The 19,013-nt window shown below is 46.9% G+C and overlaps 3 protein-coding genes across 3 annotated transcripts; all 3 read right to left on the reverse strand.

Annotated features, from left to right (window-relative positions):
• Positions 1 to 1,550: 1,550 nt before the first annotated feature.
• On the reverse strand, positions 1,551 to 5,409 carry H6S33_003506 (uncharacterized protein; the record flags this gene model as incomplete). The annotated part of the gene is made up of 4 exons (XM_044834855.1): positions 1,551 to 2,488; positions 2,552 to 2,791; positions 3,255 to 5,161; positions 5,261 to 5,409. 4 exons carry the CDS (start codon positions 5,407 to 5,409, stop codon positions 1,551 to 1,553), a joined length of 3,234 nt encoding a protein of 1,077 aa, XP_044691867.1.
• A 3,507-nt stretch (positions 5,410 to 8,916) lies between these two features.
• Positions 8,917 to 11,862, reverse strand: H6S33_003507 (uncharacterized protein; the record flags this gene model as incomplete). The annotated part of the gene is made up of 2 exons (XM_044834856.1): positions 8,917 to 9,988; positions 10,058 to 11,862. 2 exons carry the CDS (start codon positions 11,860 to 11,862, stop codon positions 8,917 to 8,919), a joined length of 2,877 nt encoding a protein of 958 aa, XP_044691868.1.
• A 6,149-nt stretch (positions 11,863 to 18,011) lies between these two features.
• Positions 18,012 to 18,401, reverse strand: H6S33_003508 (uncharacterized protein; the record flags this gene model as incomplete). Its single annotated transcript, XM_044834857.1, has 3 exons — positions 18,012 to 18,096; positions 18,158 to 18,255; positions 18,315 to 18,401. The coding sequence occupies 3 exons, from the start codon at positions 18,399 to 18,401 to the stop codon at positions 18,012 to 18,014; spliced, it is 270 nt and encodes an 89-aa protein (XP_044691869.1).
• Between the last annotated feature and the right edge of the window lie 612 nt (positions 18,402 to 19,013).

The following is a 19,013-nucleotide window of genomic DNA, read 5'->3' on the forward strand; positions in this document are numbered from 1 at the left end:
GTGTGGGGTTAAGGTTCTTGAAGGTTTTTACACGGCATATTCTTTTATATCATAGTAGATATATGGCCACGTGCACCGGTACCCCTGCATGAACTCACGAACTCTCGCATACAGCGATTAAACCCGGATCCCATCATAGGCCTAGCTAGAACCGTGAAATTCGCAACTACTAATTATGGGGTACAAAAAGAAACCTCCGTGGAATTAATTAATGAGTACTATTGATGCTATTAGGATTTTAGGTCGATCATTAATGTGGTTGTGGTTGGGGGTTTTTTATAGCACCGATGGGTGGGGTGGGTACGTGTAATACGTAGAGTAGATCGAGGGTACAGTACGTATCTTTTTTTCCCAGCGGCGGAACCAACTCTAGTACGTACATGTAGCTAGGGAAACAATTCGGCATTAGCATTGTGGTTGAACATATATTGACAGGAGCATGCATATCAAGATTAAGAGTCCAAGACCAGCTGAAACCTCCATATATCCCACAGGCACTTGGGATTCGACTCCAATATAAACCAGCCGATGACCATCACAGCAAATTTGGCAGGAACACAAAATACCACTGACTATAAGTATGAGTACTACCCCACCCCATTCGGCGGGACTACAGAAGTCACTAGTAGGCTTGGCTCACAGACGCTCACTCGGCCATAACACGCATACCAAACTTTATGTCCCCTCTGAAACGTCGCGCGAGTTCACGCAACAGCTCCCTGTGGGTATTGCCAATTTCCCGTTAATCGGCGAACTTAATGTAACGTTTCATTTGCTCCGTTGAGATGTAGTAGCACTGGCTACATGTAATTTACACACGCACACACAGATACACATACACATTCATCATGTTCATATCATTCACACATTTACATATAGCCACACTCCCTTGCCTTCCAGCCCCCATTCCATACCTTACGTACACCGAAATGAAAGGAAAAAAAAAAACTCATCTGATGATGGAGACACATCACGGGAAGGAGAGGCGAAAAAAAAAATATTGCATGGGCGGGCATGGGATTACATGCTCTTTCTTTCATACATAGAAACACATATTCATGTCTCGGATCAAAAAAAAAAAAAAAAAAAAAAAAGTGGAAAATAAACATCAATAACAAAAAGGGTTACTGAAACTAGAATATAGGAGGGGGAATAGAGATATGGAGAAGGGATGGGGAAGAAGGTTACTATACTAGGGTAGACAGATACTAACTACTACAGATCATAAAAATGAGGACCATGACAAAGAAAGAAAAGAAACTCCAATTTTTTCATTTTTACTTCCCCTCCATTCAAATCCAGAAATGCCGTAAGACGAAGAAAAAGGTAGTAGTAGTATAAATAGACTCAACTCTTGTAGGGAAAAGAGAGGCATTGCAAGGTAAACAGATGGAGAAGGAGAGAAAGAAACCAGTTATTTCGCACAATGCAGATAAAATGAGGGTCGCATCTACGCCCTACACTAAAAAATGAACCCTTATCGACACCACCCCTCTATGCCTCTATCCCACACATACACAACCGTCCATGTCAACCTTTCGTTACTGGCACTATGACATCTTGGCCAAATCCATCGCTTCTCCCAATTTCCTTGCAATTGCCTCTTCTTTTACCCTTACGGAGTACCTCTTACGGCCACCGTCGGGAAGAAACTCCACTATGGAAACGTTTTTCAAACCCCTACCGCTGGCCGGCGTATATGTGATGCCCTCAACCAATCCCACATTGAGTGCGACTTTCCCGACCTCTGTTCGTGCAAGCACCCTTGCTTTTCCATTGATACGGTTCTTGAGGACTCTTAACTGTCCAACACCTCTCTTGATATGCTTGTCTGCCTGGCCGTCTGGCTGGTCGACGAGTTCATAGACGATGGCTCGGACTTCGAATTTCGAATCTTCATCTTCTTCGCCGGGACCTTGCTTAGAAAGATCGATATCACCCTTGGCAAGATGGGCATTGTCGTTAGGTTCAGAGTTGTTATCATCGTCTTTTGGCGTGAGAGGGCCTGAAGGGGGCACAATTGGAGTGCTTGGGCCGCTACCACCAAAGGAGAAACCGGTTTCTTTTACCCCGGGAGTACCAAAGATCGATGAATTTCCTGATGCATTCGGAGAGGGCGCAGAACTAGATGTGGCAGATCCAAAGAGGCCTTTGGGTGCCTCGGTTTTGGAACCGAATAACGATGTACCATTGGTACCGTTAGTCTCGCCAAACTTACTAGAAAACATACCACTGCCAGAGCCAGCCTTGTTGTTTGAGAAGATTGACCCGGTGGATTCTTTCTTCGGTTCACTAACGCGACCAAACAGACTGCCCGAAGGTGATGAGGCAGCTGTTGTATCATCATCATCGTCATCACCTTCGTCCTTTTCCAAGGGACCAGGAACCTGTGATGAGAAGGGGTTTACGAAACCACCGCTGTTTTGAGAGGCGTTGGGGGAATCAAGGACACTACTGTCCTTCGCAGACGGAGAACCCTCAGACTTGTCTGCCGTGAAGATTGTATTAGATTGAGATGCTACACCTGGATCTGGTAAGGATATTGACTTACCCTCATTCTTCTCTTCTTGGTCTTTCTTTTCGGACATGGGAACAGGGGGTTTGAAGCCGAACAGTGGGGCCGAAGCAAGCTTCACGCCAGATGGTGTGATAGGCGTTGACGCAGATGGAGGAACAAATCCATGGGTTGGTTTACTGGCTAGCTCGTAGGCGTCTGTTCCAGAAGTGCTGCTGCCGCCGCCAAGAATTGATGCGAGGGCTTTTGAGGAATCAGATCCTGAAAATTTCGAGTCTATGTTGTGGATCAATGTTAGAATGTATTGAAAATTGCAGTGGATGCCTCGAGTGCCTGGAAGGATTGATGGTTGCAAAGGTGTGGGAATAGGGTGGGGGAAGAACTAGGACTGGGGTTGTTGCCATGTTGCCATGCTGGTTTAGACGTAGATGGGTTGATTGGGTGATGTTGGCAGGAACCGGGAAATCCATCACTCTCACTTTACCCAGTTGCCTCCCGCTGCAAAACGAGAAGCACCACACAGGCCAGTAAAAAGCAAAAAGGAAAAAAGACCGTTGCCTCATCAAACACCACCCAAAAGAATAAGAAACATCTATGCCAGAAAAAGCAAGAGAAAGAACGCCAGAAACACCAGAAAAACGCGCGGTTCTTAAAGTGGCTCCTGAAATTTGATACGGAACAAATGTGATAAAGAAACTAGAGATGACAGAAAAATGAACTAGAATGAATGCCTAATTACCTTCGCCGTTACCCTTAGATCTTTTACCGCCGCCACCTTGAATCTCGTCATCATCGAAGGTGTTAATCCTTTTGGCAGTGACACCCGAGCCCAATTTCGGTTCAACACTGGCGCCTTTATAGCGCTCCCCATTTTTTTGACATTCCTTGATTTTTTTGGACTCTTTGATGTATATTTCGCAAGAGACACTCCAGTCACCCATTTGGTCTGCTTTTTTAAGGCCTTCCAAAAAGCTGTGGTTCAACGCACGCAAAGCAAACAAGTTATAGTATTCATTGAGCTGTGCTGTTGTCCATGAAGTAGAGTCAGATGGGAGTGGAGGTGATGGTGTTCTGAAGTTAGTAGCAGAAGCAGCAGTCGTGTTATTTACTGCTGTTGATGTTGGTGTTGCTGTAGGGGCAAACATAGCAGGGGGGGGTGTAGACTCTTTTGGCGGCGCTGCCGCGAGCTTAGGGGATCCAAATCCAGCGAAAGGACTAGGGCTATTAATTGGTTGGTTAAAAACACTCGGTGATTTTGGTGGTGAGTTATCAGCCATGATGTCATCGTTAATTTCGACACTAGGGGTAGAAGGAGCACCGAAGAACGGTGATTGAGCCTTAGGTGTTTCTAGCTTGTTTTCAGTAGGAGGTCCAAAGCCAAAGAGCGGCTTACTCGGTTCATCCTTCTTTTCGCTCGGAGTCCCAAATCCGCCAAAAAATGGCGACTTAGGAGGATCAGTCTTATTATCTCCGAAGCCACCAAATGGTGATTTTGGTGGCTCTTGCTGAGGAGTGTTAGACTCTATGCCGAAGCCAAACAGCGCCTTGGGCGGCTCGTGCTTTGATGTTGCCGGTGCTTTATCCCCGAATCCACCGAATGACGGCTTGCTTTGCTCTTGTTCTTTGGGCTGACCAAAGAAGCTGCTGGTGGTGGGAGTTGGCGCCGGAGATCCAAAAAGGTTATTAGAGGGCTCTGGGCTGGGTGAAGGTTTAAACAAGTTTCCAGAAGGAGGCTCCGGAGAATGTGAGGGTCGTCCAAACAAGCTTGAACCCTGTTGCTCAGTAGGTTTAGCGAACAACGATTTACCCTGTGAATCTGCCGGCTTTCCAAATAGGGAGGTGCTAGGGGTCCCTGTTTGCGGAGTGGCCGCGCCAAATGCGAAGGTAGGTGCTGGCGCGGCAGCCGGTGTAGTCTGAGGCTCGGGGGTCTTCTCGAGCGCAAAGCTATTACCAAAGTAGCCACCAGAGGGCTGCCCAGATGCGGTAGCTGTAGAGCCGCAGAAGTTGAATGAGGAGGCTGCCGGAGGTGTAACCACAGCAGGAGTGCCATTGTTGGCTCCGAATGTAAATGAAGTGGACGTAGATGTAGCTGGCTTGTTATCACCGCCGCCAAATATTGGCGCAGCCGTGCTATTACCACCAAAAGTGAATGATGGCGCCTTATTGAAACCTGTCGCCGGTTGCGCGGGGGCTGCGTTGTTGTTGCCTCCAAACGTGAACCCGGTAGACGCAGGCGCGGGAGAGGCATTGCCGTTATTGTTGTTATTATTCCCAAACATCCCAGTTGACGAGCTTTGTGGTGTCGAACCTCCAAACAGCCCTCCGAGCTGAGGGGTACCAAACGAGCCATTCGTGCTTGATGGTGCCAATGATGGGAACGAGTTTACCTTGGGCGGCTCCGGCGCAGGGCTATTGCCGCCGAAGTTGAAACCCCCTGTCGCGTTTCCTCCGAAAGTTGGAGTCGCTGGCGCGGCACTCTGAGGTGGCCCCCCGAATCCAGAGAATGGTGCCTCAGGTTGTGATGCACCATTTGCGCCGAATCCCCCTGTTGGTGTCGCCGCAAAGAAGTTAGGTATGCTAGAACCGCCTCTTGAGCTGCCGCCGGCCGCTCCCCCGCGACCACGTCCCTTCTTCAGAGGTGCGATCCTATGTTCGTCAGCAAACCCGCTCCAACTCGAGTAAATAAAGAAAACAGGCACCTCCGCCTCGAAAACACGGGAAAGGGGGGAAACAAGAGTAACTCACTTTCTGCCGCTCATAATCTTGCTATCAGCCATTTTCGTAGGATCAACGGCGTCTCTCGGGTTTTCCGGTTCGTGATTTCCTTGATAACTAAAACCCTGCTGCTCGTAGTCGTCCTTGGTCAGCTGTGTGTCCGACCGCCTTTTAGACATCGGCACACAACAACTCTAGCAGAGCGTAGGTGCAAGGGGGAAAGTGCTTGAGTATGTGTGTGGGTGTGTGTGTAAACCACCCTTTGTTGACTTATTTCCTTTCTCGCTCACTCACTCAACCAAGTTTTTTTTTTTTGGTTTTCTTTTTTACTTTTTTTCTGATGCCTTGTTGTTGTTTTGGTTTTTAGGTTTCTTTCGCCACCCTGTTAAAACCTATGCGATAGGAGCGAGAACGGGAATGACAGAGACAGAGATGATTACGGTGATAAAAGATATGGGGGGGTGGGAGAAGGAAGCTGGCGATGGAATGAGGGAGAAGGGGGACGATGGAACGGGGGTTGGTGGTGTGGTAGAGTTGGGTGGATAACGGCGGCCTAGAGTGTGGACCTCTCACACACACGAGGAAGACAGATGGCAGAGAAAGGGAAAAAAGGGCAAGGGAGAAGAAGTGGAAAGAAGAGCGAAGGCAGAAGCGGAAGAGTGTAAAATGCGAGTTGTGCAGCGAAAAGAGGATGAGGTTGGTTGCGTTGTCGCAGAAACGCGAGCGATGGGGCTGAGGGATTACAAACCAGGGAACGCGTTGAAGAGTTATCAGTGGCTGATAGTCGCGATCAGGGGCGTTCAAGCCACACACGGTACTTTTCTTGCAATCATTGGCTGTGTCACCCTCCCTCGTGGTTAGGCCCGCATATGTAAGCTCTGTCAAAGTAGGGACTTTTTCAGGCACAAACACTACCGTCAGTAGGTACAAGCACCCCTCGATCTCCTGTTGATTCTGTACCCCGCAGCCTCAACTTGTACTCACATGTATTCTATGTACTCTGCCCTCCGTCATACTATTCATAATCCACTTAACCTCTACATGTACCATACATATAGCTAATAATTCAGTGATCACACTTCACACGATAACCACGTAGCGTCTACCCCACATGCGCCAAAGTGATCCTACACGTTACCGGCAGCCATCGAAGATTTGAAGTCTCCGGAAGGGTGCTTAAGATCGAACTGTCCGCCTGTTGCAAACCTCCTTCTGTTCTAGCTAGGTATGTACACGTGCCCGGAACAAAGAATTTCCTATTTGTGCCTCACCCCACCCCGCAAAATTACACCAACCCCAGCCCTGTCTTCCCCCGCAGCTCGCTAACTGGCGAGTGCGATCCGTGAAATTTGCTTGGCGTAATTCGCAGGTTTAATTCGATTGCTTTGTCGAGTGTTGTTTCCGCCAGGGTGGGCATGACAAGTAAAAGATGACTCGGCAGACGAACGTGAGTCATGTAGATACATGAAGCTGGGGTGAGTGATTGTCATTTTCCCCTCCAATGTCAAAACGGAAAACGACATGAGAGTTCACTCCAATTAGAATGATTTTTAGCCCTTCTTCATTTGGTCTAGCCTCCTCATTGTTGCCCTCGAGTGATTCCCGATGACGCAAGTTAATTCTGGCCACAAGTAGAAGTACACAGCATCAGTATCGCAAGAAAGGTCTTCTCATTAGTGAAACAGAAGCTCATTAGAGAAACGAAAGCTCGTTAAAAAAATAGTTCCTCAAATATGGGGTGGGTGTTTGTTTGGTTGCCTTGCGGTAAAATTCCCATCCCGGAATTACGATCCTCCGGCCGGCCTCGCACCCCTCTAACCAGCCATTGAGGGACTACCACGGAAAAAGAGAATTGCCATACAAAGAATATCGCAAGACCAAGGTCATTATGGAGGTGTGGTTAGTCCAAGATATACGCCCGGACCCCGAGTGATATATAGACGGTCGACCGATAGCTCAGCTCTGAAGTGCTAAACTGCACACCCCCGTGCAAATTTGACGCCCAGCGTGACGGTTGCATTAGTGTAAGCCCGGGTAACTAGGAGCATACGACACCCGAATGACCTCCTACCATGTGGATTCGATACATGTGTACAATTTCAACCCGCGAGTAACTCCCCCGGGGCTGTGGAGTGTGCAGTACGAAGAGATGGATAAGAAGATCATCCAGGAGTACTGGGTGAAACTAGAACCTTAGTACCTACAATTCCCATATATACTTTGACGGCAGGCATCGACCCGCCCCCATCCCATTCTGATACTCTCATCCCCTCATCCTCCCCTCGTACTGCGTACAGGCCTCTGAAGACAACACCCACAAGAGCGACCTGTTGGCAATAGTGCCAGTCACCTTATGCAGTCTACAAGGAAAAGTTGCACGACGACCGCTTGGGATTTATGCAATGGCACGGCTTCGGGTGACATCATTCGCTGAAGATGAAGGCTGCCATCCCCCCCCCCCCCCCACCCCCCACGGTGGACGGACCTGATGTTTCATGTCCAGCTCACTTCCCCGGGTGATGAGGAGTTCTGAGGAGCCAACATGTCGAGGATAAAAGTGAGCCATATACACGTTAGATCGACAATAGAGAACTAGCGCCTCAGCCTGTTTTTCTCGCACTTGTTGGCATTTTGTCTTTACCCCTCAATACTCAATTCAAGCAAGGCATTCTGCCCTATATGCCTTGTGCAGCCTTGTAGACCCATCGACTGCTCCCTGGCAAGCCGTCGTATAGCTTGGACGAGGGATCTGACACCCAATCTATTGGCCGACCATAATAGCTATACGAGTCAATCAGAATTAAGGCCACTGAATGAAAACTACAATACCATTCAAGTTTTTACAAGCTCCTCTAAACCAATAAACACCAAGCCGGTGTAGCCAATATTTATATTCTAACTACAAACAACTAAGCATGTATATCCTGCTCCCCCTAGCACACACAATCCACCCAGACTCACCCCCCTCCTATAATCGCCACGCACCTTGCATCCCTCAACTACCTCGTCTATCACCCGCGTCCAGCCCAAACTCTTGCCTGAAGGCAAAGCCCCCGGCGAACCAGCTAGTAAACAAACAAACAAGAAAGCAAGAAAACAATAAGCTAATATATAAAAAGCCACTAAGCCAACGCCCTTCCCCAAAATTCCCCAAATAATAGTAAAAAGAGAGAAAAAAAATTCATGTAAAGTTTCCTGGATCTTCGTTCCAATAATGACAAAAGACAAAAGAGTAAACCTCCCAATCATCCAACTCATTAACCCCCAGATATTAAAATGATAGCAACAGGTCCTCGGAGGAGGAATAGAAGCAAAATAAAAGTAAAGTCATATACAAGAATAATACTGGGGAAGGGGCATTATAAAAGAATGGATCGTAATGTAAAGTGTGAAATGCGCCCAGATAAGCCTCTAAAGCCCGGAATATGAAAATGCAAACCCAAATAATGATGGTGTCGAAGGGTATAAACAAAATGATAGGCGTTATGAAAACTGATGGCCAAAAATGAATGGAAAGGGATAGTAAATACATGCCCTATAACCCAGAGCTCCCTATAATCAATGTGTGATAGAAATTGTTAACAGAAAATTCGCCGCCCATGCTAAACGCACCTGGCCCCCCAACCAAATTCGGGGAGCCCGTTTAAGGGAATAAAAAGAATAAAGGAAATATAATATAAAGACCGTTAGCTCGCCACGACTATTGCCGCAACCACGCCCCCAACGACTGCACTAACGGCCAGCACACCGCCGACAATGGCAGCAATTCTCTTCTCGGATTTCCCAACACCTTTGACCTCTCCATTACTCCATGAATCTACCATAGCATCGAAGGATCCGATAGCCACAAGTAAGAGTAACGGCGGAAATAGAACACACAGAGCCAAAATAATTCTGCCAAGCCTCTTCTCCTGCATCCTGTAAGTCCTATTATGGGACTCACCCCGCATAGCCTCGGGATCGTCGTTTGAAATATCTGTCCAAGAATCGCTGATTCGCCTTGGATCGTAAAGTCTCGGTGTCATACTCCTACGTAGGTCTTTGGGCCTCCTAGGCAATCTGGTACCGTATAGTGACGCCCAACTCCTAGACTCCTTCTTACGGGAGGCATTGGTGGTGCTGTCTTGAAGTGGGGGTATGAAATTTACTTCATCAATCCCGCTCATACGGACTTGCTTGCGCGTATCGACCCCTAATCTGTCATTGCTCATCGTATCGCTACCGCCCGCCAAACTACTTCCTGCGAGTCTTCTGCCGGTGCCGCCGGGAGTCCCAGTGACAAGTAAATCCATTTCAATTCCATGCTGATTTCCCGTAGAAATATCTTGTCTTCGTCCCCCTTTATGGACCGGTGTCTGTTCGGGGCTTCTCAGCGCAGGATGAATTGGGGTTGTCTCGTTTGGAGAGTGAGTGTTTGATTCAAAAGGGCTACCAGGCATAGATCCGTACTCGGGGAAACGTGGAGATCGCGGGGAACAATTTCGTGAATCCACGGCTTGGTCACCCCCCATCCTCATGTAAAAGGAGCTACTTGAATCTCGTGTGAGGACATTTTTAGGCATGGCAATAGGAGATGAGCCATATTGGCCAGCGAAAGGCATAGCCCCCGCATTGCTAGTATTGATGGAAGACAGGGGTGAAAATGTTGAACGGGTTGGAGTAGTAAGAGCATTACGATTTGGAAATCCGTCACTTGGGTAAAAGTACTGAGGAACCAGGATAGGAGTCTCATCGGATGTTTGACGCATACGATAGACGCTAATACTAGTTAGCACAAATGCAAACTTTTACCCTTGCAATGGGGGTTTAAACGTGATTAAAACTTACAATTCATATCTAGGGTCCCCCTCGTGAACCAGTACTCCTTTAGGAACCTCCTGTGACTTCAACTTTCGTCTTGCGCCAAAGCCACCCATCCCTGACAACAGTCTTATACCATCGCTATCACCATTATCACTGCTGTGCTCACTGCCATCACTGCGAATAAATTTACTCGCATCACTTATGGTATGATGATGTCCAGCTCCTTGGTATCCATTGTGAGACTCGCCATCCTTACGTCCAGCTACGCTTTCACTAGAAGAAGAAGGAACTGCCTTTCCTTTGCCTTTCTCCTCCCTTGTATACTTTCTCTCAGATGCAATAACATCCATTTCCTCATCACTGAAATCTCTGTCAAATCTTGTAGATGTTGCCCCATCTGCTGTGATAACCATGGCGAATCCGCTAGCCCCGCTTCCAGCCGAGATTTTGCTTAATCTTTTCAGTTCTCTATTAACTGCTTCATCAAGCTGAGGGCTTCCTGATCTTCCAACTCCAGACGAGAGTCGACACATCCCTGGTGAAAAATAGGAATTGGATGATGCATTCCTGCTCATTACTGGCCTGCTCATACCACCACTCCCTCTCCCATTCGTTAGAGTCGTTTTGTTGGACCCATTTCTCGAGGATGCGTTCAGATCACTTTGGTTCATGTAGTTTAGTACACTACTGCTCGCTTTCCCACTACCCTCGTAGACACTGGTTCCGCTGGGGCACGTGGGGCTACTTGGGCCGGATAAGCCTGCATATGTCCCGTCGCTGAAGCCGCTTCCGTTTCCAATATGGAACCCTTCGAAGCCAAATGCCATTGATTCTTCGACGTATCTACGCTCCTGACTTCCTGCAGATTCTATTGTGGTAGCTGTCTGTCGGCGGTGTGTCGGTGTTGGTGGTGGGGCTGCTTGAAAACGATTTAATGGTGGGAGGTAGTTATTTTCTTCAATTCCCGAACTTAGAACCCGAGACTCGGTCTCCTCTTCCTCCTCACCTAATTCTTGATTGCCAAGCCTAGTTGAACGACTGTAGTATCTATAATACCGGTCACTATCGTCCCTGCCCCCCTTCGGCGATTCTTCAAGAGAATATCCATGCCTGCTGGAATCTCCCACCATTAAACTTGAATGCGGGAGAATCTCAACCCTCACTTCACCCCCGCTGATAATCCTTTTGTTTGAACCGCCCCCATTATCAAATTGACTGATCGGACGAATTGGGCCAGTAGATTGTCTTGCGTAGAAACTTGGCCTATTCGGCTGCATCGGGCTATTTTCCTTTAATGGCGTTGGTAGATAGCTGCTGCTAGTGTCACGTTGTATAGTATCGTCCGTTGTATTCGTAGTGCGAGATAAATCAGATTCACCACGCTTATGACCAACTTTGAATACCCTTGTGATTCTCTGCTTAAGTGATGCGGGAGGCGTTGAATCCTCCGGGTGTCCAAGCCCCATCCTCTGATATACCGAAGGCCCAACCGGTAACGGAACGTCTGGTGATACCGGTGACGGGCCCAACACCACTGAATTCGGAGGTGAAGGAGGTGTCTCCTGCCGACCAGGCAGCCTTGGGCGGTTGGTAGGAGTCTTGACAACGATTTCGGCCTCTGTAGCTGGAGTAACAGTAGTGTCGATGCCTAGTAACGGCTGCTGCTGACGTTGGGAGTGGTGGTGATCGACTAGTGTCTGTTTCTCATTCTGCCGAGCTGCGGTGGGTGAGGACGGGGTGGCAGTCTCCACGGGAGAGGGAGGAGGTGATGACACCTCTGACTGAGACGAAGGATTGGATACCATCGTGGGACGAGCAATGGATGCCATAGCTAAATTACTCTTTCGCTTGCTTTCTTCCTGTCTCTCCTAATTGATTTGATATGTTACAGCCTCGTGGAAATGCTGTTTTGGCTTTGCTGTCTACACGAGACGAGGACACATCAATCAATCAATGGAATTACCGATATGTATATATGAAGCGTCTCTACTAGCTGATTCTGCCTTGATTTAATTGTATGTATGTAGGTAGAGTAGCTATTGGTAGCTGTTGCTGATGATGATAATAAGCCACTGTCCGTACACCTGTAGATCCCCTATGCTGCATGCAATACGGGAAGGTGAAGAAAAGGGAAATGCAGGAACCAAACCAGATGAAATCGCCACCCAAACAACAAACGAAATTTGCGAATTATGTTTTATGCGAGAAGAAGAGGCATTGTCGGACCGCAAGGTGGGGCGAGGGGGGAGAGGGGGTTATTTTGATTTGGCTTACTGACTATTTGGTTTGGTTGGTATATCGCCGGTACAAAACGAGTGAGGTAAAGTAAGATCGGAACACTACGAAACGAAACGAAGGAAGGAGTATGCGGCGTGGTGTGTATGGGCTGAGAAAACGACGGGAGGGGAAATCGAAAAGAAAGAAACAAGACTGTAAAAGAGAGACAGTGGTTCGGATGGGGGGATGACGAAAGGAAAAAGGGAAAGGGACCGTGATGTGTGGTGAGCAAGTGTGAGTGAGAGTCAAGTGAGTGAGGAATGTTTCGAGTGAGTGAGCAACCTGAAGGATGGGATGGTGTCGACTCTAAGCCACTAAACCCGAGTTTGGAATCCTAGTAGCAGGCTCCCACTAACGGCAGTGGACCCCCCTCCCCTGTCCCTGGCATGATATCCACTACTCCGGCAGCTGAATGGTTCTGCAAAACCAACAAATAGGACCTTCCCCGGACCTTGCCATTCAACACTGTCTTCTGTTTGGAGCCTCATTCTGCTCATGATCTTGATTGCGAACTGAGAACGCGTAATCTCTTGTTTTCTAAAGTACATACTTGCCACTCGTGATCAGAGACTTCGCCGAAAGGACCGGATAAACTTGAGCTGAGATCTCGATTCTCAACGGGTATCATACATAGGGATAGGGGGACCCCGGAATGAAGTTCTCCAGGAGTAATTACTTTATTATGCAAGTGCGCACATCTCAACTTTAGTCTACATGTATGTACTCTAACGGGCGCTCAGTACTTTAGAGCCGTTACCTAGTCCGCCCTATTAGAGTATTCCACTCTAAAAACACATCCATAACACTCGCATAACCATCACTGTCACTGTCACTGTCACAATCGGGTATATCGCAGACATCACAGACACTGCCACCTCCACCACTACTCTACTCGACGTTTATCACTCTCTCTCCAGCACTCATTTCATCCCCTTTAATTCCTCTTCGTCTTCCCGTTATTTGGCCGTAACAGTAACAGCACCATCCTTTATTTATCCCCTGCACCCTGCACCCTCCTCCTCACTCCCTTCCCACTTCTTCGGGCTCTGCATGACGCAAGGCACCGAAACAATGGGAAACTCACGTCACCAATCGCCAAAATTAGTCGAAGACCGTCAATGGCCAGGAAAGTTGAAAACTGTTCCTTGCGTGATGACAGCTACAGACGTAGGTACATACGCGAATTGAGACGCTATGCCGTTTCATTCTGTACAAACAGATCGAAGAAGCGAGGGATACATACATGTAGGCATGGCATGGCCCCAGGCGCAGGTACCATCACGATCATGTCTATCAGGCAAGCGCAGCAATGTAATACAAAATCCGTCCCATGTGCCGCATCCGGCGCAAGACCTCTGCATAGCAGCAACAACGAAAATTTAATATCAAACTTCTCTAACACTACCTACATACCCGTCCGGCCGGAGAATTTAGACGACCGCGGGATAACCGAGTCTCTGGGAGAAACCGGAGGTGGTGGTGGTATGAAGGAGATGTGTATCAGGAAACCAACATCCTGAAAGGCTTGGAGTTCATAAGCGGCCCGAGCACTTACACTCTCCTCTACGACATCACCATCGCCGTGTGCCAAATCCTTGCAATTAAGAAAGATTGAACCGGCCCCTTGGGATTTCTCCTCTATGATGGAGTAGAGTAGGCAACTACTTACTCTAAATAAAATCGCTCACTGTAGGCCCTCAACCCGCGGATCACAGTGGGGGTGGCATGACCGAGAACCGAAGCGCTCATGTGGGATGCCTTTGAAGAACTCAAGCGAAGTTACAAGAATATATATGTATATTATTATTTACCTATTTACTCGAGGACTTTGGACCGGTCAGGGAATTAGCTATCAATGTGGGTGGGCATAATAGTCGGACATCTCTATTTACAAGTCTCTAATCGCCAATTCCACAGCTGCAGGCAGCCGCTGGTTCACCCGCGCGCTCGGTAGTGGGGGGTACCAGACAGTGCAAATGACCGTCCTGGGAAAAGATCAGAGATTTGTCCATTTTACTCCACTTGTTCTAAAGTCATAGCCGCACCGGGTTACCTACTACCGGTTCCCGGAGATAGAGGTCGTTTGTGCATGAAAGCTTACTTTCACCTCTGTGTCTGTTTTGGACGTCACGCGCAGGATGAACTTTTTTATTTTATTTTTTGGCTCTTTCTTTCTTCCGGCTAACCATAAGTCACAGGTGCTTTCGGTATCTAGCCAAAAAGAATAGTGGGGTATGGTTTGGATGAAGCGATTGATAACAGCTGAAGAGGAGAACGGGGTTATATTTTTTTATTTTTTTACTTATACTTCCCTGGATAAAGGGAGTCACAAGACTACTTAGTTCTTGTACCTGACTATTTCTGCCCGATAGCTACGGCGGATTTATTTAATTCAAATGATACCTAGGCTGGGATCTTTTGCGCATGCTGGAAGTTCAGGATCTCGGGGTTGGGTGGCTTGCAATTCGGACTTGACGTGGTAAATCACAATATCTATTCTTCCTGGCGGCAGTTCAAGCAGGCAAACACCCAACCTACCTCTCATAAAGTTTTCCGAGCCAAACTTTAACTCACCCTCCGGGTTTGCCCTCCATTCGGGGAGCTTCCGGAGTGCGGCTATCCATAAGGAAGCTTTCCCCAGATAAGGAACTGTGTTGCTTTTTGGGCAATACGAAAAAAGCTAGATCAGGAAGCCGCGGCCGACCGTTACTTACCAACTGGGTTCTGTCTTTCTTGCGCCATACGGGTACCTAAATCAAACTGAGACTCACGTTGAGGGCCGTACTATATAGTCTACTTCATGCCCTGTCACTCGCTCAAAGAAATGATCCACGCTAGTGGTGGACAGGAGGCGATTGTATGGGTGTTACGTAGAGATACCATGGGGAAATTTAGCCCATATACCACTCAATAGCTGGCAAAACCGGCTCCCGATGACCATGTTGGTGATATTCAGCCTCTATCGATCAGCTTAATTGTAAAACTCGACGAAGAGGGAGTCGCAACCGGAGCTCTCGTATATTACCTCTCGTATATTACCTCACGTGTACATACATGTGCGGGGAAGGGAGAGTTTCAACGCCCTATATTACATGTATTTCATTTTTACGAGGGACCTCCGCGATCGGATATCAGCGATTATGTCCGTGCACGGCCTGGAGATTTCTTTTTCCCCCCTATGTATACATGAACATGTTGCTGGGACCACGTGTCAGTGTCAGTAATGAATTTTTTACTCATTCATTCTTTCTTTTTTGTCGGATTGCCGGGCTTGGTGAGGCTGTTTTGTGGGGTTGAGCTTGGTGTAATCATGGTGTGTCACTCGGCCGGCTTGGATAAGTTGCTCGAAATCACACCTCGCTGCCAAGCCCCATGTTTGGACGTCATGTCAGGCTTTTGACGCCACTTACCTTTTTTGTCTTATGGTTGCCCCTTTGCAATTAAACCTTTCATACATGCGCAGTGGGCACTCTGACGCTGAACGCGTGGAGTGGAGTACCATATCGCCGAAACCACTGTTGATTTCAAATTTCCTCGTCCCATTCCAAAGATCGCTTTTAATTCTACATCGGAGTTGACTATATATCGACCGTATATTTGAAAGATATATAAATATTAAATATTGTAGGTAAGAACCTGTTTGGCAAATAGTATTGACGCAGGATTGCTCTCACAAGGTATTGAATCCCGTGATTCTCATTGCCCAAAAGCTGCAGCTAGACGAACAAACACTCTAGAGTATCATATCACATGGATTAAACCCTCAAGTCTTTAACACAACAAGCATTGGCGAGTATAGTTATATAGAGCAGTAATATGCACCATTTTCTATTAGAAAACCCATATAATATAAAACCAATATTACGATTCTTTCTTAACCCTTTGGTATCCTCACTTTCGACGAGTTACTGGATTTGAGGCTGCGTGGCAATAAACACAGTTTTAATTAATGGCAAATAGTATACGGATATTAATACAACCTACGCACCTGCCAAACCCTCGTAAGGATCTGGTAACTTGACAACGTACGATTAGAATTCTACGTTAATGCCAGATACACTACAGACGCGTATATGCTTTGGCTTCCAAACATGCTAAAGCTTAACCCGGAGCTGAAATAATCCTGTAACTTGTATATATCTATTGTTCATCCCGTACGCCCATCCTCTCCTGCACCCAGAACCTTGTTCTTGGCAAAATTCCTGATCTTCAAGTCCGGGGCTTTACATTCGTATCCTCAAGATCGATATCTAAATCTACGCCGACCTCATGGCCCACCATTTGTATTATAAACCCATACCCGTCACCCCAACTTAGCCTATGTCTTTCAGAAAGTTCCTCCAGTGTTATCCGAAAATGGCACCGAAGGTCAGAGAGGGGGCGGTGAGTTGGTGCTCGTTTTTGTTGAGCGCCAACTGTGGACACGGTAGAAAAGGTAACGTGTGATCGACATCCGAGGGTGTTAAAGACCTTTTTAAAGGACATAAATAAATAAATGCTGTAAGACTGATAAATAAACCAATCGGTTAATAATACCGTCAAAAATACCGTCAAATAAAATTATCGCGCGCTTTAGCGCCTCTCAAATCGAGTGATAGTTCATGAATATTTTTTTCTTCCATAGTAAGATAATTGGGGGGTGGAACTTCTACAACATGTAGTTAGCAGATTCTGAAGCCGTCCTAGATCGATGAAATTATCTTGCACGCATCTTCGAACGTATTTCTAGGCTCTTCTTCTTTGATCATCAAACTAGGGGCATTAATTTATATGTTGTTAGACTAATCAATCGCTTTCACCTCGGTTCCTCCCTGGATACTCCCCTCTTCTTTTATAATTCTATACACCCCCTTTCTTCTTAAATTCTGCCCCCCAACTCCCAAGAGAGTCTCCATACGACATATCTTCATGGATTATCACTCGTATGAGGTTATATAAGCACATGCGTACAATGTTTGTCATTAGTTTGGCAACACAATTGTACAAACAAAACAAAGTACAGAAGATAATATTGTAATCACGCTATAGTAAGTAACGAATCCGGTTTTTAGCGAGAGGCTACAGTCCCTTTCACTATGTTGTCCTCTAAAGACTTTATTCAGGACCCTTATTCGCGAAGCTGAGGCAACGAAAGACAAACAGTGGCCGGACGTCGTTCTGCCTTGCTACTATACTACATGTAGGCTTAAAGCCACTTTCGATTATATCCCATAAGACTAAAATAGAACTGAGGTACAAATATGTACGCCTACGAAGTATTTCTGGCCACTACGACGTACATTACAACACGCGACGGACGACGCGTCACGCATAATGCACGTGGAGGACACCTCACAGGACATCGTGGAACTACCTACGAGGTACAACGCGGCCGTCAACAAGACAACTATCCATCGATCCATCCACTTCATGACAATCAATCAATCAAGTTACTCGCAACGGACAACTATATATATTGATCTAGAGGTTCTCTCACAAAAACAACGAAGGACCTTCATCACTCAAGGCTCACTTGTTGTTTCTGCTAATATACACCAACAATTGAGTTTTTTTCTTTCTTCTCATAAAAATTACATTACGACATTAAAATAAACCATAGATACAAAAGAAACAAAAAAGTACAAACATGGCCTCAGGTGTCATGTTGATTCTCGAATGAGGATATATGCAAGATCGCAGTAAGTTCGGCCGTAGATATCGATTATGATTGATATCCGCCGTTGAATGCAGTCCATGCAGTCGTATAACATGCCACATCCCCCACTTCACAGGCCTTGGCGTATTCACTAGCACGATATATTATTAGCAAACAAAGTTAACAGAAAGTTGACCAATGGGTTCGGTTACCTGAACGCGTGACACTTATCTATTCCAGCGGGAAGCTCGGCCTCAGTAGACCTCATATGCGAGTCGAATTGTTTGTCCATACTCATACATTTCATGGCCTAGGTGCTGGTATTAGAGGTAGGCTTAAGTGAGGGCAGGAATTGAGCAGGAGACTCACATCAAGAGTGCCAGCATAGCTAACTTGGGGAGCTGCTTGGACAAGCGTAGCTGCGAGAGCAAGAATGGCGAAAGTAGGGAACTGCATTTTGAGCGAGGATTGATGATTGAGAGCTAGAAGTATTGAGGAAATTGGATTGATGGATGATGAAAGAGAACCACAATGACGAGAAATTCTCCAGGTATTTAAATCCCCGGCTACTCTAGGGATATGAGGAGGACGAAAAGAAAACACAATCCTAATACAGCCCTGAGTGGGGTTCAGATACGTGGCAATCACCATCATGATCGACCCGTGGAGGGAAAGACGGCCTGCATGACATAGAGATTGATTTGCGGAGTTTAATAAAATAAGCTCATGATCTGGTTAAGCCGTTGTCTCAGTTGAACTTCTGTGCCGGGCCGTGACAGTGCGCGGAGAGACGTCCTAATCCTGTTCGGTTTGTTGGTTCTTCTAGTTGGATTTATAATTTATCATGAGTATACATGTACATTTAGAAAGATGCAATGTCTATTCTAGTCATAACCGTACCTATATCATGATATAAAGCTAACTGAAGCCGAGTAAATCTGATGCAATTAATTGCGCAAGCCGAAGAGATCGTGAGTGCATGCATGTCTTACTCCGTCCGAAGGGTCCTTATTACTGGTCACTAGTGAAAGCCACCTCAGGGTCCGACCACCGAAGCCCTCTGTTTAA

Source organism: Morchella sextelata, assembly GCF_020137385.1.
Source record: "Morchella sextelata strain SCLS chromosome Unknown scls_15, whole genome shotgun sequence".
NCBI classification, from domain to species: Eukaryota; Fungi; Ascomycota; class Pezizomycetes; order Pezizales; family Morchellaceae; genus Morchella; species Morchella sextelata.